The 12842-nt window shown below is 40.7% G+C and overlaps 1 protein-coding gene across 6 annotated transcripts in view; it reads right to left on the bottom strand.

Annotated features, from left to right (window-relative positions):
• Positions 1-11136, bottom strand: part of RAD51B (RAD51 paralog B) — a 382679-nt gene extending 371543 nt beyond the window's left edge. For 2 of the 6 annotated variants that reach the window (XR_014584707.1, XR_014584708.1), the window contains exons 1-4: positions 11079-11131; positions 5560-5653; positions 4683-4796; positions 2933-3049 (exon numbers count right to left, since the gene is read on the bottom strand). Coding sequence is in view for 4 of the 6 variants with exons in the window: in XM_083836785.1 (XP_083692911.1) it covers positions 2933-3049; positions 4683-4796; positions 5560-5643 (315 nt within the window). In the remaining 2 variants the exon portion in view is untranslated. The other 4 variants (XM_083836785.1, XM_083836786.1, XM_083836783.1 and 1 more) reach the window with 4 other exon arrangements.
• Between the last annotated feature and the right edge of the window lie 1706 nt (positions 11137-12842).

The following is a 12842-nucleotide window of genomic DNA, read 5'->3' as shown; positions in this document are numbered from 1 at the left end:
CAAAAAGCTTGCTCAGTTTGCTTTACACTGAATTTGCTTTGAAAATCAAAAGTCCACCAGACAGAAATGTGAAGACTACAACAGTTTTTAATTTACCTCTGTCTAGTAAAATATACTTTTATTTTTCAATAAGCTATATATTATTTTCTCTGGCTCTTCTGTCGGGTTTGGATCAAGTCACAAGGAGCTAATTCTTCATCAGCTACCCAGGGATTAAACTCTTCAATATTCACAAAATCATTACTTTAATTTTTCCTCAGAGGAGTTGGCCAAAAGTTCTGACATCTGACCACAAAGTTTCAGTTACGATTTAATTTCCAACTTAAAGCCTAATAGAGGTTTGGGGAAAAACAGTCCGAGACAGTGAAAGGCAAATCAAATCCCTCTGGCACTCAAAAAGCAAGCGGCTTTGGCTGTAGAAGATACCAGCAGAACTCGACCCTGTGGCTCATGCATTCAAATTCCAAGTTTCCAACCACCCTCACTGCTGGGTAAAGTAACAGGAAGACGACAATTTAGCCCCACCAGTCAGGAAGTGTTACACACAACACACTTTTCAAGAGAACTTCTCTCAGACTTGGAACATCTGCCTATTAACAAAACTACCAAAGAGCAATCTGCTGGTCAGCTACACTCCAGTAAGTTACAAAAGAGAAAATTAGAACAACTAAGCTCCAAAATCACTTGAATCTAAACAGAATATAACCTGAAAAGCATTCACAAGCTACTGTACAGCATCGAAACAGCAGCAGACACTTGATGGCATTCTACTAAAACTTCATCTAACGATCAAAGAACGCTTGCTGCCAACTTTGAGACTACTTCAGATCTCATGACTTTTGCAAAAATGCCTTTAATAAAGCCTGACTCTGGAGCAACATTAAGTGAGAAAATGTTCTGCAGAGTCATTTGTTCCTTGCCTTTATGTTTGCTTGTAATACATTCCCTAATCACTTTACAGATTTGGCACCAGAAAATAAAATAAAATGCAATTTATTTATTTATTAAGACATTGTTCCTAAGTTCATCTTCTACTTTCTGATGTCCACGTAGGTCTCTAAAATATTTCTGATTGACAATACTGATGCACATTCCTGTTTAAACCGGTGTGACACTGCAACCATGACCAAGCTACTCATGGAAAGACTTTGTGCTTACAGTTCTGGTCTGATTCACAAGATACCTTGTAAAGACTTCGATATTTTGATCACTTAGTGAGATCATATATTCAAGATAACTTGATTAGGAATGTCTCTGCGTTTTTAACAAAAACATGTTAGAATACAAAAAATCTAACATACGAAAGTTTTTCTCAGAACAAAAGATTTAAAGTGCAAAGGCTATCCTAACACAGTAGGTTTCTCACAGTAAGTTGGCAACGAAGCTAAGCCTAAATATGAAGAAAATATGAATTCTGACACAATGTAAATTCATGGACACAATTTTAAATGTTTTTATGAAGACTTGAATGACATATAGTCCTGTACAGCATATAAAAAATAAATACTCAGAACGTTTAAAAAGTAATATCCCCTTGTTACATAAAAGCTTAGATTTCCCACTAGAGCAGGAACTGTTACAGTTTAAGCCCAGTGCTGCTTAAATTCCAATATGCTTGAAGTCTCTATTAGATTCATAAGCAATTTCTATCTGAGATTAAAACCTATTGACTACAAGCTATTTTGACTACAGGCCCTGGAAAAAAAAAATATATTTTCCTCATTTTGCTAACTTCTCACTTCTACTCCTCTACTGTGGCAATTTGCAAGTTGAAATTTGATAAAGAAAAACATTTGGTAAGGATTAAAAAGTGTCTGAGGATTAAATGTTTTCAATCTGTCTGAATTCAGAGCATGAGACACATATAATATGAATTTTCCACTCATTTCAAGTGCACAGATTAGTTCAGAACTTTACTGTAAGAAGGCAATTATGGCCACATTGCATAAAAACAATGTCCATCTAGCTCTCGATTCTTTCTCTAAGAAGGGCCTAAACCAGATGGCTATGAAATAACTTAAGAAGAGGGCACACACACATTGAGAAATATGTGCATTGGAGGGAGTATCAATCTCCATTTGTGGCTCAGAGACTTCCTAAGCCATAGATTGTGCCTTTCTAGTTTTATAATACTCAGTGACTCCTATAAGCATCTATACAAATCCTGTCTTTCCAGACAACAGAAGCTGCACAACTTACTATCACTTTCTGCAAGGCAAAAGAGATTTAAAGTACAAGAAGATGCAGCGCTCCCTTATTCTGAAAGGAAAACTCCAAGAAAAAAAAAAAAAGTAGTATTGCATTCAAAGGCCAGAGAGTGACTGTTAATAGCTATACATATGCTATTTGTAGTATTATAATGTATGTACATATAATGCAAACCTTAATTGGAGCGTCTTTTCTGAAAAGAATGCATTACTTATTTGTTGTAAAGATTAGTTACACTTTTATATAAAAGCTCTGTAAAGTAATTTTCATGCCTATACACTTCATACTTCTGCCCTAGTTGCTCAGCATGCCTTCCTGAAAACCCATGACTTGCTAAAGTCAGAGTGAGTACTTATTAAAATCAAGACCGACTCCCAATCCAGCACCTTGTGCTCTGACCACTAAACCACACTCCACCTTTCTCCATAAAATCCATGCAACAATCTCCTCTTTTTTCTGGGCAAACTTTCACTCATTTTTTATAGTGAAATAGGTCACCAAATCTACTTTTTTTTGTTGTTGTTGTTTTCTTACTTAACAGGCTGCAGAAATATACCAAAGCATAGCCTTTATCAATTAAAAAGCCCACACTTCTAATCCAAATTTTTGGTTCGTTTTGTGTTTAATGAACCTGACACAAGGCGGTCAAGCCTGTAAGACTTGTAGGTGTGGCAACTACCTACAGTAAACTACCTACAGTAAAATACACTGAAAAAAAAATTACCTCTGTGAGGGATCCACAGGGCACACCACCATGCAAGACTTCATCCAAACTATGCAGTGTGGTGGATAAAAAGGCTGAAGAGGGATTGACAGACCTCCTTACTTTCATTTCATAAGCCTACAACAGGAGAAAAAAAAAACACACAAGATTGAAAAGTGCTTTTATTGTTGAAATAGAAAACTTGTCACATTTGCTTTCATTAACCTAGACTGACTTAACACTTGCCAATAAGTAAACAATTCCCACCTTCAGTTATAGTCCCCTCTTTTCTCATCACCCTTCCTTGCATTTATATCCCATTTATAGCTCATAGAATAAATTTCAAAGTTCACTGTGTCTCTCTCACCACAATATTAAATAAGGTTTTTATAATGACGTTTCAAAAGTTTTCTCCGTTCCCATTCAATGAGGCTTGCTTTCAATCCATAAAACTCCAGCTTTTACATAAGGAAATACTGTGTTATTAGTGACCAAATGCAGAATATTCACAGTGAAACCTAAAACCAAGAATTCCCTGGCCAAATTCATTACCAGTTTGAAACTACCTGGGTTCAAGGAAAGGTTTGCTAAAGATTCCCAAGTCTTTGAACAAGTCTTGACTTCTCCTTTCCAGTTTTGAGAGGAAGACAAGTCAAGAAGACAGGTACAGAACTGAAAAGAGTTGAATTCCTAATTCCTCTGCTAACTAGAACTGGTCCAAGATTAGAACTTAGTTCATAAGAATTATTTTCATTTGGGAGACCGAATCAAATTCAAAGAAGAAATAAGAAAATGGAAGTGCTGATCTGGAAGCTCCAAAAGATGCTTCTGAAAGAAACAAGTCCTCCTTGCACCTTGCAGACCTCTGCTAAAACTAACACATTCCTCAATCACTGAACATCAGACATTTGATTTTAAAAGGAACAATCCAAGATGTAAAAGTTGTTGCTCCAGTTGCAATTAAGAGTTCCCAGAGGTTTCAGGCTCCTGGCCCAACAAGAGACTCCTGAAGCCCTGTCATGGCATACTGCTGTAACCTAGCATGACTAATTGCTTGAGTAAACCTGATTTCTCTAACCTTGAGAGAAACACAGGCATCAGATTTACCCCATAAATTAAAGAAGTTTTTCTGTATTTCTTGGCCTATTCTGAAGTTCTGTTACCAGGGCTTCCAGTGTCATATTTGGACAGTATTTTCCCTTTATTTATAATTCCTTTTACCTACTTTTAAGGCAAAGATCTCGTCAAACCTTGCTACATCAATCATGATGTTACCTCAGTCACTCCGACCTGAAGTCCATTTGAAATCCAGCATTTGCAAAGATTCAATTCACACTCATTAAAAACAGCTAACATCTCTGTTTCTTGAAGTGCAGTGCTGTATTGTATGCACTTACTTATCTGGTCATCTATCATGTCTTAACAGTTCTTGGCAATTGCCATATGATAAATTTCAGTGTCTGCCAAGCTTCTCAGCAAAGATATATTTTAATCTAAAAATTTGACTGAATAGCGATATGTAAGTGACAGGCAAAGGCAAATGCTAGAAATCTACTTAACGCTTCCATCTATCTCCAATTTATTGATGATTATTAACAGTTATCTGTATCAAACTAAAGTCCTCCACAGATCTAAATATTAAAGTACTACCTCGTGCAGTCAAACAGACATCACAAACCGAGATCACCCCATTCCCAGATACAAAGGTATGTGACATCGTTTAGCTTTTTCCCCAGGCAAAGAATTAAAAATAGAATCAACACAAACTTACTGTCTGCATTTTGGGAGCACAAGCGAGGCTGACTTGACAAAGAAGTTTTTGCACATTTCTGTAGCTCTGTCCTGTCACCTTCATTAGCTCCAAGAGCGAAAGACACAAAAAGTCCTGAAAGAAGACAAAACAGTTCAGAGACTGTAACGCCAATTGAGGCTAGGAACTACACTGATACAATTTATACACTACTAGAATAAATTTCAAAGGCCAGACTTGCCACTTGTGCTGTGTTATGCAGTACTTTGCTACACCGCTCCTACTTTTTCCTGATGCCAGTCAGGCTGTACCAAAAGAAACTGTATTCATATTTTAAAGCACACAGCATCAGGGATTAAAAATTCAAGAACTATGCAACGAAGTTGCAACATAACACTTTTCTGCCCACAGAAGTCTTCACTACCTGAAAAACATTCAGATTACACTGCATTTTCTAGATAGCAGTCCTAGAGCTAGACTCCGTATTTATCATGAACACTACTGAAATGTATAAGGCCTCTTTGCTCTCTTTAGACTAACATTCGTAACAACTTCAGAATTTATCAGTGAATCAACCCAAAACTGATAGCATAATTTTACAATATATTCACATACACTAGATAATGTAGCATATGTGTTTTTCCGTGGAGAGCTCATAAATGGATGTCTTACTCCATTCAAGTAGTAGCTGTACACCTCTGCTAAAATAAAGCACCTCCTGTTGTTTTAAAAGATAGTACATACAAGATTAAACATCTTAGCCATTTACCATTTTAACGCTACATTTTTACAAGGCAGCAGCTAGATGGAGACTGAAATACCCGTAGAAAGTAAAGCTCCATGTTAATTAGGTTTAAAATAAATAAATAAATCCCAAACCATAAAACAACCCTTTCACCTGACAGGTAGTGATCTGATAGCGACTCAGCCTTTCACACAGCTCTTGAGGCAGCTTTGCTCTTCTCAGTTTCTTTGCAGCCATCCTCCCCAGTCTGCAGGGTAAAACAACCAAGTTTTTGGAAACTGCTTGGAACGTGACAATGCAGACAATTATGCCCTCCCCTTGCTAAAGAATAGGAAGGAAGGTGTGTATAAATATAGAAGGCCTATGCCACATTATATTACTGCTCAGAAAATAGCTGTGTTAAATTACATCGCCTCATATTTGACTGTGTATGAGGCCATGCCAATACGAACAGAAGAATCAGCAATGCCTATATGATATTGGTTTCTGGGAGAGAAGCAAGCTGGAAATTACTCAGCGACGAGCCTCAGGGTAGCAACAGGAGCTCCTCGTGCTATTTTGCATTGAGAAGAAATAAGGTTATCTTTGAATGGCTTAACAGGAGTAGTATGGTAACGGCAGTGAGCACTTAGACCTGGGACACCAACTGCTGAAGCACAACACTCCGTTCTGGGGAGAGAGCGAGCGCTCATCACAGGCGCTGAAAGAGCAGGGATGCAAAAAGGAGACACCAGACAGACCAAAGCTCTGGAAACACACGTTAGTGTGCGAGATTCAAATTATTCAAAGCACCTGATAACCTAGGTAAGCTTATGAAAAGCACACTGATAAAAAGAGAGCTCTTTGATTTAACCAATAACATGACAGAAACCAGAGGCCAAAGCTAATGATATGAAGACCAAAACTACAATGGAAACATTATTTTGTTCTACGCATGGCAAAAAAAGAAACAGTACTGGAAGAAAGCTACGAGCACTTTGGCTTACTAAGCTTTATTTATTGCTTTGAGATTCCCGCTTAAAGAGCCCCCGAGCAGCTCAGAAAAGCCTTAAAACTAACGCATGCAACAGATAAGATTATCTCTACCAACCCTTCCTGCCTTAACCCACAGCTATTTGCATTTTGCATTTATCCCTATCTTTGTGCCCTTCCCCACCACTCACCGCCCCGCCACAGCGCCCAGCGCCCAGAGCCCAGCCCCGGCCGTGCCCCCCCCTCCCGCCTCACCCGGCCCCACTTTTTCAAAGCGCCCCCGCCGCCGCCGCCGCGCTGAGGCGCAGCCCCCGGGCAAGGCGCCCGCCCGCCATTGGCTCCGCTCCCGCCAATCGCCCGCACCCGTGAAGGCAGGCGGCGCGCGGGGCGTGCCGGGAGTTGTAGTTCTTGGGGGGCGGGCGGGAAGCGAGAGGGCGGGCGGGAATCGCGTCCTGGCCGGCTGGTCGTTATACTCCTGCCTTTAAAAACTGGCTTATCAGTTATTACAGTAGAACTTCTTCCATGTTTTAACTAGAAATTCCTACAGTCTGCATATAAAGCAGCTACAAAACTTGAGAACCTTCAGCAAGAAGGGTGCTACGCACATGCTAATTGGTTAATAAACAAATAAACTTCTCTGTGAGAAGTGCCTGCTGACTTTGAAGGAGCTATTTTTCTGTAATGTGAATGTAAAAGGGAGAATCAGTCATCAAACGTGAGACTTATATGACTTCACTAATGTCCGTAGGGTGAGCTTTCCAGCTCACTCTGGCTTATGCTAGAAAGCATGGAAGTTTGTATTTTAGATACACTGTCTGTGTACGTAATCTTACGTTGTAGAACATAACCTAACTGAATAAAAAAAATGGACTAATACTATCTGGGACATTTACTGAAGTCCTGTGCACTAAGAACCGCATGTCCGTTTTTTTGTCTGTATTAATAAGCATCTGTTACGGTGAAGCTTCAAAATAACACTTCAGCTATTTTTCCAAAGTAGCAAGTGTAAAAAACATAGCAAGAAATAGTGCATAACAAGAATGCGATTGCCGTGAAATGCCCAACAACCACAGCATCGAAAAGATTCGCTAGAATCAGTGGTTTGCTCATACCCTGAAAGGTGCTTATCTGCCCAAAGTCCAGGGGGGTTAGGAAGCTGCACAGAGAGTAAGCAGCACATACAAAAGCTACTCAGGGTTTAGTGAACAGCTAGCTGAACTGGGAGGGGAGAGGAGAGAAGATGGAGAAAGAGCTCCTCCTGGTGGAGATTGCCTTTAGAAGTTGACTTGAAAAATGGAAGTCACGATTGAGAAAAGTTGGCTAAAGGGAAAGGATGGCTGTTGCTGTGGATTGGTTTCAGTGGAAAGAGGAGGGCATGACTATAGGAATTCTATTGCCATTCCATTCGTCTGTTATGGAATTCTATTTACTACTTGTTAAAAAAAAAAAAAAAAGCAGGAGCCCCAACTTTGATACCAGAGGTCGTGGAAGAAGTAATATTGCCTTGATGACGTTTTTTTTCTCCCACAAATGGAGCAGATCTTCCCCTTTACCTCCAAACTGACAGCCTTCCTTCCCATCTTCTACAAAAACAGAGTACCTGTATTAAACCAGAGAATTGTTTGGGAACATTGAGCAAGGCAAACAAATTTTATCAGCCAGCTTGTTTAGATTTGTAAGCAAAACTAAGACACCCTGTCGTCTCTCCTTCAAGTTCTTTGCATCACAACTCTCAGTGGAGTCACAGCTGTTCCCCTCTTGACTTCTCATATAAACATTTAAATCTACTGGAAATTAATCATGCATCATCTTCTCCACGTGACTTGAAAAAGTCAGTATTGTATATCCAGAGAAGTGTTCTTATACACCAGTTTACTATCAAAGTTCTCAAGCAGCAACACAGTAGGCAGCTTCACAGCTCCCATATGTTTGAGCAGGACATTGGTCACTGGGGAATCGGGACACTCTGCAAACAGAGTGCAAACACCGCTGCTTCGTGACCTTGGCCAAGTTCTGTAATGATAGGGTATCTGTTTTCCTTCTCATTTTTGGTTTTACATATTTAGACTGTAAACACAGTAAGCACTGAAAGAAACCGACAGAATTATGTGCCCAGCATAGCACAGCAGGGCTCTGCTCTAGTCTAAGCCTTTAGCTGCCCCTGGAACTCATAATAAGGGATTAATAAAGCTGAGAGATGATTACTTTATAAGACTGAGACTCACCACATTAATTTAAGACAGTCCTTTAAGCTGGCAACACTGGAGCAAGACTGTTACAGAAAGATGACGCATAACAGCAACAACAAATGAAGTCTCATAGAACCAGCGTGCTCTAACATCAAACACACCAATTACAATAAAAACGGGAATGGTGATTAGCTTGCTAATGAGCAAACCAAAAGGAGCAAAACCTGATTCGAAGGGTGCAGGATGAAATCCTTATCAGTTCATATCCAAATAAATACTCAGCAGTTAAGTAATTCTGCAAGGCTCCAGAATCCAACTGATAACGGCAAAATATTTCCTTCCTGGAAAAAGAATCCACAAAAAAAATAATAATAAATAAACAAAATAAAATCTTCCTGAAGCCCAAGACAGACTTCTGTGAGTAACTTCAGACAACAGTTTGGCATTCTGGAACATTTCAGATCATTAATTTCTAAAACAGCATCAGCCTGCTGATACTGATTTCATTCTGCAGTTTCATTACTGTTTTCCAACTATCAATTATTGCTTTAAAATTAGCAGTGTTCCCCTACCTCTGTGAGAGGAAAACATCTTACGCGAGTACACTGGATGAGAACACAGCAACAACTCTGACTCACAGCAGTAATTCATAGAGTAGTTTTCCACCTTATGCTTGCTGACTAGTATCTAATTAGCCTAACATATTCTTATTCCTTGGTAATATCTACTTGATGCCTAACACATTCTTAAAAGCAACCCATGTGCTCCTGAGACTGGAAAGTGATTATAGCCCAGCTCATGCTTTCCTGGCACTCAGATCCCAAGAGGCTGCTCAATAACAGCATACAAAGGAACCACCAATGAAGTATTCTATCCATTACTACCTCCCCAAAGGAGATGGACATTTACTTCCAACTCTTCGATGTTTCCTTCATCTCAAAAAGGGAATTGGAAGGATCTCACAAGGAAGCCCTGGTTAAAAATACTTTATTTTCCATACGTACTTTAGTAGAGCTTTAGAAAAGACACCTCAGTTGAGACTCCCAGATGCATTTGCTATAGGGATGGGGTAGAGGGGAAAGAAAACATCCTTCGGTTGTTCCTACAAACTGCTCAACCTAATTGTTATCACTGGCTATAATAAACAGACCGAGAACAGACCTGTGAAAAATTAGCCCATCTTCTCATTCTGCTTAATTCTCCCTCCCCCTTGCTCTGAACAGTCCGTGGACCAAGTAGGTGCCTCTCTCCAGGCAATTAACCTTTTTCCTCCTGCTCAGGAAGGATTAAAACCAATTACAATGAATCCTCCTCAGGTATTAGTGAGGACCTGTCTGACCACACACATTTACACCCATGCAAAAGAAGCTTATCTCTCGGGACAGTCAGAAGGTCTCTCTCCATTTCCTACCTCTCCAGTCATGCTGCTGTGAGAAAGGATTCAGTTACCCACCGTCCCCAAAACCATTTCAGAAATGTTCAGCACCAATGTAGAGTCTTAGAAAGAGAGCATCTGTACCTCCCACCCTTTTTACAGAACAGCAGAATAGCCACCTTCGCTATCACAGGCAGAAGCACAGACCCACCTGCACATTACAGCTTTGAAAAATTCAGATGCATTTGCTTTCTGCCCAAATGACAGCAAGCAAAATGAGAGACCTTGGGGATTATTCCACTTTTAGATTGTACTCATCTAAGCAGATTGCCCTCCAAGATCAGCTTCCTACTTCATTTAGCTTTTTTCTGGTTAAAGGGACAGCAGGAGTCATTCAAGTCTTTAGGCTTTTTACATTTCCCTGTTAAATTTCTGTTAAATGAGAAGGCTGTGAACCAGCAAAGCAGCAGCATAACAATCCATGGGGAGTTGTTGTCAGCTTTACCAGTACATGCTAAACCCAATTTACTCTCCATGAAGCAAACCCAACTTCATCCTGCCTTTCACCTGTGCCCTAGCAGCAACCCTTTTTTACTGTCTTGCCTTGAGGTTCTGTGTACTGAGGTGCTAAGCTTGTCCCAGTAGCAATGTTGCATTTAGCAGGCCTTGCCACTCTCGCCACACATCTCCTGGGTTGCTGAGGTAGACGAAGGAATGGCAAATTTTGCATCAGCAGGCCTTTAGGTGCATTGCACAAAGAAGACCGTATCTGACAGATAATCCTCAGGTCTCTACTGCAGCTTTTTCCTGCTAAAAGCATGGAAAAACTGGAACATACCCTGTTACTCAGAAATCTGAGCTACATTTAGGCTTATGTCCTGTGAAGCAGATTTGTTTCGCAGTGACCAGCTATGGAGCCAAATTCAGTAGTTCAGTGGTTCCCCTTTGATCAGCCCAATTCTCTGGGGATGCGCGCATCCAGCAAGCAGTGCTGTGCTCCTTCACAGCAGCCAGCCTCCACTGAGAAGCAGCAATTACAGTATAAAGATCCAAGCACTTCACAGGGATCAGTAGAAAAAGAGCACTGTGCACCTCTTGTAACCACACACGGAATCAGACAGCAGTGAAAGGAGTACCTGTGGTGCCTGGTTTTAGTGGCTCCATTAGGACATCTGTTCCTTTCAGGTACAGCCCTCGCTCCCTCCACAGAGAGCTGCGCTGGAGAAAAAAAAAGACAATGGGAGCAGGTGGACACGACAGAGAGAGGCGCTTTTTTGCATGGACAACATCAGCAGAGAAGGGCAGATCCCAGACACTCATCTCTGTGCAGCTGCCAGAAATGGTGGTGCCCTTGAAAAAAAGACAAAACTGTTCAAGCACGATGTCAAAAACAAACCCTGATGTGAATATTTTTGTTCAGCTCACTGCCCAAGGAGCATGTCCAAATCAGCAATTGTAGTGAAAGCCCTTCGTTTTTTGGAAAAGAAGTCTTCACTTTGTGATGTTACAGATTAATCACTCCGATAACCCAGCAGCTGAACTGAGCCCAGTAGCTCTTATTTCAAACAACAAACACAAACCAGCAAGCAAACAAAGCCTGGAACATTTAATTCCATGAATCGTTTCAGTCTGGGGCCTTTGGCTCTTGCATGCTTTTCATTCTAGTCCTTTTTAAAACCATGAATGAGAGCCCTATTGCTGGGATTACAAAGGTAACTGCTCCAAACAGAGAGTCCTGACTTTCCCATCCTCCCCAGATGTTGCTGAACCACTTCCAAAGGTGGCTGGAAGAGAAGAAATCACCAAACCTGGGCAGATTTTCTGCCGAAGAAAGTCTCCACTCCCAGAGTCTTTGTGCCTTACAGTGTTCTCCCCAGCCCTGAAGGAATGAGACATCTTCATGCCTTAAGACTGAACGTTACTCTCACACGCTACCTACGAGGAACTTGGCAGACTCCAGCAAGATCAAAACAGGGACCTGATGTCCTGTGTCTCATCAGCGTTCAGGAACAGATGCAAGAGATCTCTTAAAGGATAATTATAGAAGAATTTACCCACAGAGGAAAGAAGACATTCAATTAATTCTGTGGTGATTATTTTTTGCCTTGAAGCATGGCAGTTCTTATCCGTTTTTCTGGGATGAGCACACAGCAATAATATATTTGAGTATCACCCCAGGACTCCGCTAACCACAAACTCAATTACAATAGAGAGCATCCAGGCAAGCAGGTCTGCTGCTCACTGCTTGGGCATGATGCCATAGCTATGATCACATTATCCTCACCCTACATTGACTACCCACGACAGATTGATTTTACAGTGTCACAGCTATTTTTTAAATCACTGCAGCATATTATATTAAATGAACAATGCAGCACATTGAGCATATACTTAATTGGAGTAAAATAGGACATTTGTACAGCAAGAAGCTGAAGGCAAGATTAGCTGTTTTGCTGAACCAGGGTCCTATTAATTGTCAGATAATTCAGCTACTGTTTTAGATGGTCTTCAGAATATAGATTTATACATCTGCAGGAAGCTTCTCAGTCAGTCCAATCTGTTCCAGCCTTTCAAGGCATATTTTTCCCAAACCTTAGGAGCTCTCACACCAAAGAGGAAAAAAATCATGAAATGAGAATACTCCCGACCTTGCAAAATAAAGTGCACCATAAGAAAAGGTGCCTCTGAGATGACAGAAGATGGAGCCGTCCTGCATTCGTTATAGCTGCACTCTCCTGGCATCAGCAGGGACAGGTGTATCCTGGGCTGTGTGATTCAGCAGCCTTGTGGCACCAAAGGTTTAATTCTAATGGCTTTCATTCAGCTTGCACCAGGAGCTGCCTGTATCCATCACCTCTCAGCAGGGACTTGCCGACTCAGATACCAAGGCCAAATGATTT

Source organism: Anser anser (assembly GCF_964211835.1).
Source record: "Anser anser genome assembly, chromosome: 5".
NCBI classification, from domain to species: domain Eukaryota; kingdom Metazoa; phylum Chordata; class Aves; order Anseriformes; family Anatidae; genus Anser; species Anser anser.
Note: the sequence above shows the minus strand (reverse complement) of the source record. Positions and strands in the feature narration are given on the sequence as shown.